We start from the raw sequence: 6,000 nt of genomic DNA on the forward strand, positions 1-6,000 counted from the left end.
TAACTATAACGCCTACATCATTGTTGCTTTAACCAACCTCCTTCATGTGTAAACATTAAACTACACACTTCCTATGCCTATGAAGTTGGCAAACAAAAGTGTGCACGCTGTGTCAGCGTGGGGAGCCTTCAAGCATCACTGGTCCATGGCACTTGCACAGTAACACTACATTGTTAAAACTTTCCGTTCTTTTTGTTCAGAGAATGAAATTTAAGGAGCCAACGTCAGACTAACAGGATGTAATGCTTTACTAAAGGGATACTTTGAAAATATGAGCTCCCTGTTGTGATGAAATTCAAGTTTTACGCCCTCACGGCAAAGCCATTAGCGGCATGTTCCCGGGTTTTAGCCCGAATTTAGATGAGATACACAAGTGTATGCGTGTTTAGGTGGTATCACCCATCTGCACTTATGGCAGAATGACCGAGGTCTTTTACGTGCCACTGTGGTGACACGGGGGTGGGAGTTGGATACCGTCTCTGGGTCTGCACATAAGGTTGACCTGTGTCCGTTCCTGCCCGGATTCGAACCAGCGACCTTTCGATCACAAGTCCAGTGCTCTACCACCTGAGCTACCCGGGCCCCCAACTCCCTGTTGTGATTACTGTTAGTCTTTTGAATGTGTTCCCGGTCTTGAAGACACACACGCAGGGAGAACATAATTATATAGTTTATATTTCTTTCGTAAGCTCCTATGTCTGTGCATGTACTGTTACTCATTCAGCTGGCTTTTGTTAGCAGATAAGATCCGTATTTGTTTCAGTTCAAGATCGTGTCATCGTGTGACGGAATTGAAATGGGCACAGCTCTAATCGCATCAGCCCTTTCATCGCACTGGGATATATCCAAGGATACTACAGACCAGAATGGGACGACGAACAACTTCAACACGAAAACAACGAAAGAAGAAAAAAAAGAAAAAAAAGAACAGTAATAAAGGAAACATATACCTAGACTACACCATTAACACCAAATACTACCTCGGCAAAAACACGAAAATAAACTATGATGCAAATCACATAATATCTATAAATAAAATATGTCGCTTTTATCACTTGCAAGTACATTATTATGGATGATCACCAGTTCTATATGCATTTATAGGAACATGTTTTTAATATCCGTTTTGCATCATTGATTTGCTGAATGCATGAACAATTCCAGCCAATAGAATCAGAAGAATAGTCTTGTCAATATTCATCAATGCCTTGAAAAATAAACCTTGAAATAATGTTGAACTTTTCGGCAGAGCATGAGCAGTTTCCCAGTCTCCAGTTTATGGATAATAATTGTAATCAACATTTTAATTATTTCAGTTATTTCCTGGGGTAGTTTTGGTGCGAGGTTTAATCAAACAAAATGAGCAATTAATGTTATGTTTGTGGAAACTCTTTGGCATATTTGGCCCATCCCTTAGAACTACTCTCCTCCAACTAAGATGCAACATAGCAAGTGCCTGAGCCAATCAGAACAAAAATGCTTTCCGACTGTCCTTGGGTATGGCTTTGCCCTCTGATTTCACAGCTTTCTTGAGGTCCTTGATGCGGTGAAACTTCTTTGTATCAAGTATATGTTCTACAACAAAGAGAATAATAAGTCACAGAAAGAGAGGTCGGGGCTAAAGAGGTCGACTGAGAGTCGAAACTGGGTTCTTTTCGTGTTCTATGAACTGAGTCGCGGCCCTTAGTCTGTGCGGACGTGCATTGTCTTGAAGGAGACTGCATGGCGTTCTGGGTTGAATGATTTTGCGCTGCATAACGGTTGATCTCCTGAATTGATTTTGAAATTAAGTTTACTGCATAGTATGTGTTGGTTGCAACCCTAGTAGTAGCCATATTATTGATAGCAACGCAACCGGTGGCTGAACAATAGTGTACATACATTTGTTTCCGAATTGAACCATGTTAATGCCACTAATCATTTTGGCCAAGGCACGCTTTTTTGCTACGTTTACTAATCTAAACAACGAAGTGACTGTGGTAAGATGAACAAAGTTAAAAAAACAAAGGATTACTGTACTCACCAATACAAAGACGACACAAGACGATTACGAATTTTCGCTTCTGGAAGCTTCATCAGGAAAAAGAACACAAAAGACAACAAAAAGCAGACGCAACACGGAACGAACAGGGTTTGAAAGAAAATGGAGGGGAAACACGCAAAAAGGGGAAGGAACTCTAGGAACGGAAATGAATGAAAGGGGAGAGAAGTGGTTGGATGATGTCTACTAATGATTATGTGGAAGGGAACCACTGGCTTATATTCAGTGACTAAAGCCGCCACATGTTTTGAGTCCATTTGGTTCAAAACGGTAGATCACCTGCGATGTGTACCAGTTTCTTCTTCAGTTCCCCTATCAGCTTATGGGGCACTCTGTTTTACAGGCAGCTGTTGAAGGTCAATACCATTGTGCAAGAGAATTATCTGGACTGTTCCATTTGAAAGTGTTTCGCTTTATTCTTGATTGTAGCTGAAATCGGCTGGCAAAACATCCTTCAGTTTTCAAATGCCAACAATGTGGAACTCAAATCCCTTAGCTGTTCCTCAGTCTACCTCACCACCATCATTTAAAATAAACCTTAAGGTGTGCATCTCGAAATTGAATTAAGCTTTTAAGTGAAACGTGGTTATGATTGGCAAAACAAAATGTGTGCCTGTTACAAGTGTATGTTGTTGTTTTTTCTGGCTGTTTGTGTGTGCTAGATGCTTTCCTTGCTTGTTCCCAAATGCGTAACTTGTTATTGTATTATCAAATGTGGTTGTACAATCGTAGCTGTGATGTTGTTGTGTGATGTGTGGCAGTGATGTGAGATAATAGTTATGTGCCTTATGCAAATTTTGTTTGGTTGGCTGCTTACATGCTTGTTGTGTATCATATGTGTCTAACGGTTGTACAACCTTAACTATGTATGCTTTTAACTTTTAAGATGGATTGAGTTTGATGCATTTTATTGTGATAAGTTTAACAGTGCGTGTATTCTTATAGTAGAGTATGCCTGGGTGCTTGCTGTTTTATGTGAATGTTTCCTAAAGTCTGTGTGAACTCTGTATTCTATTTTAAATCTTAAATGTATGATCAGTGCTTTGTAATTGCTTTTATTATATGTGTGAAATGTTGAATTTGAATGTTATGTGCTTTTTTGAGACTGTTATCTGGCCGTAATAGCGCTATAGAAAAACGTTTTTCGGACCAGAGAATATGAAGCATATGTGTTCCCTGTATCTGTTTGTGTGAGAGAGAGAGAGAGAGAGAGAGAGAGAGAGAGAGAGAGAGAGAGAGAGAGAGAGAGAGAGAGAGAGAGAGAGAGAGAGAGAGAGAGAGAGAGAGAGAGAGAGAGAGAGAGAGAGAGAGAGGGTAGGCGTGCGTGCGTGCGTGCTCTCGCGCGTGTGTGTGTGTGTGTGTGTGTGTGTGTGTGTGTGTGTGTGTGTGTGTGTGTGTGTGTGTGTGTGTGTGTGTGTGTGTGTTATAACAAAATTGATAAGTTGTAATTTTGAATACACACGTGCCTGCAGTGTAAATGCCACAATTTGACTGTTGAGACTATGGCAAAGGATATGAGGTGTACATATGTGTCCATTTTCAGGAGATAAATATTGTGTTATACATCTACTGTTTATCTTTGAATCCTGAATAAACTATGCTGATATGTATGATGTATGTATGTATGTATGTATTAATGTATGTATGAAAGTATGTATGTATGTATGTATGTATGTATGTATGTATGTATGTTGACTGTATTTATGTTGTTTTGCTGCGCACGTTGGGTGTGCTTGGCTGGATTGAATGGAGTGAAAACCGCACAGAGCCTGTCAACACAAATTCCCAAACTTGGGCAATAAATATTCTGTATTCTGTATGTATGTATGTAGACTATGAATATATGTATGCATTAACATGTGTGTGTATGACTATATATATGTATGTTATGTATATATGTATATACGTATGTATGTATGTATGTCTGTATGTATGTATGTATGTGTGTGTGTGTGTGTGTGTGTGTGTGTGTGTGTGTGTGTGTGTGTGTGTATGTGTATACATGTACGTATGGTCTATTAGTGCTGGTGAAAGTGGTGTGTGCGCATACTTTTTTACTATTCTAAATTCGCTGATTTGTGTGCCTGTAGCATTGATTCATCAGTAAATAGATTCCTATACAAGTATGTAGGTATGTATGTGTGTTTATATATATATATGCGTGTGTGTGTGTGTGTGTGTGTGTGTGTGTGTGTGTGTGTGTGTGTGTGTGTGTGTGTGTAACCGCAACCAGTGAACTACAAAAGCAGTCAAAAGACATGTTTGGTCCTGATGTGATTAGGTGCACTAGAACGAGCTGTGTGTGCGTGAGAAAGTACAGCTTAAAAAAAAGGGTTTTGATGACAACTATTCGTTTGTTTTCACAGTTTTTGAAATGAAAGTGTCAACTACAGACAATACATTAAGCCACCTACTCGTTGTGCAAACAGAAGAGTCTTACGAAGTTTCCAGCTGATCTGAAGGAGAAAGATTCACGGGGCCGCATTGTGCGTGAAGCAACGCAAGCGGACTAAAAACTGTCTAGTCCCCTTACCTCTCGAACCAATAAGCAATTCATCGTGTCAGAAGCAGTTAATGCTATTGATAACAACAATGATAATATTAATAAAACAAATTAATAATAATCATTAATTAAAACAAAATCCGTCAAAAGCGCTATTCCCCGCCAAATACAAATCTCAGGGCACTTTACAAACAGCAACTTGACATGTAAATGTAACATTTCACACACACATAAAACAGTCAGGCAAGTACAAAGCACTAATCATCAATGCAAGATTGAAAATAATAGTATATATTTAAGATAGGTTTTGAGGGAAAACACAACCTATCAAACGGTGAACAACCTGACGTACTAGCTATTACAAGACTACAAACACTGTCACATACATCGCACAAATACACATTAAATTCAATTGATTGTACAAATCAATATACAAGCATTAGAAAGCTATTAAGATTTTATAAACAGCAGCCACACGTTAAAAAAAGGATAAAGCACGTAAATATCTAACCAAACAAACTTAGCATTAGGCACGTATCATCGCCCTTCAGTGCCATGCATCATATATCAATTTCAAAGCTAAGATCCTACAACCCCATCAGATAATACAATAAAAGGTAAAGGAAAACATGTAGTATCTTGCAAATTACATCCACATATTCCATAACAGCTTCAATACTTCTTAAGGGTAAAACGCCAGTTTAAAGAGGTGGGTCTTGAGGTTATTTGTCAATACTGCTGGTGAGGCAAATTGGCAAACAGCTAAGGGAAGTGAGTTCCAGAGTGTTGGGACAGCAGCTGAGGTGAGGCCCTCAGGGACCTGGTTTGTGAGTTGTGCAGGGAGTTGTGTATTGATCCGATTTTCCAAACCGATTTTACTTGGATTTGTTTTCTGTCGTATGTGTATTGTGTACAGATAAACCGACATTTTAGCATAACAATCTCAATAAATAGTTTTTAAGCAAAGCATTGAAGCCATGCATACCACAAGCCAGTGTACTTCATGTTTTGCTGTTGAACAATGAAACGGTTTACATGTTCTGCTTTCAGTAATTCTCTCTAATCTGTTACAATAACCCAAGCGGTGGAAAAAGCCATGCTCAGATATCACACGCATTGCCATGATTGCATTCAAGTGTCTCCGTTGAATGGTACACAAATGCACGAACAATACCGGTTCCAACCGGTACCGTGAACGCGTACCATAATGTTTGTCTTCTAACCGGTTTTATCAGTTTTTTTCCGTATACCGCTGACGCTCTAGTACTAACTACCTGTGCGCATGAGTGTATGGCTGATGTGTGGATGTGTGAATGTGTGTGAGATCAGCATTTTTTGCACTGCGATATTACAACAACATGCCACTGAGTCAAATGAAAAGAAAAATCCTCACAATGTAAAAATGCTACAACAGTAAATCGACCAACTTTAAGCTTAACGTCATTGACTGGTTAGC

The 6,000-nt window shown here is 39.2% G+C and overlaps 1 protein-coding gene across 1 annotated transcript in view; it reads left to right on the forward strand.

The window, feature by feature from the left end:
* LOC138972945 (uncharacterized) overlaps positions 1–3,429 on the forward strand; it is a 28,203-nt gene extending 24,774 nt beyond the window's left edge. The window contains exon 15 of the mRNA XM_070345606.1: positions 764–3,429. Within this exon, the coding sequence (XP_070201707.1) occupies positions 764–934 (171 nt within the window). The 3' untranslated portion in view covers positions 935–3,429. The remainder of the gene's footprint in view (positions 1–763) is intronic.
* The last annotated feature ends 2,571 nt before the right edge of the window (positions 3,430–6,000 follow it).

The sequence above is a fragment of the Littorina saxatilis genome, linkage group LG8 (genome assembly GCF_037325665.1).
Source record: "Littorina saxatilis isolate snail1 linkage group LG8, US_GU_Lsax_2.0, whole genome shotgun sequence".
Taxonomy (NCBI): Eukaryota; Metazoa; Mollusca; class Gastropoda; order Littorinimorpha; family Littorinidae; genus Littorina; species Littorina saxatilis.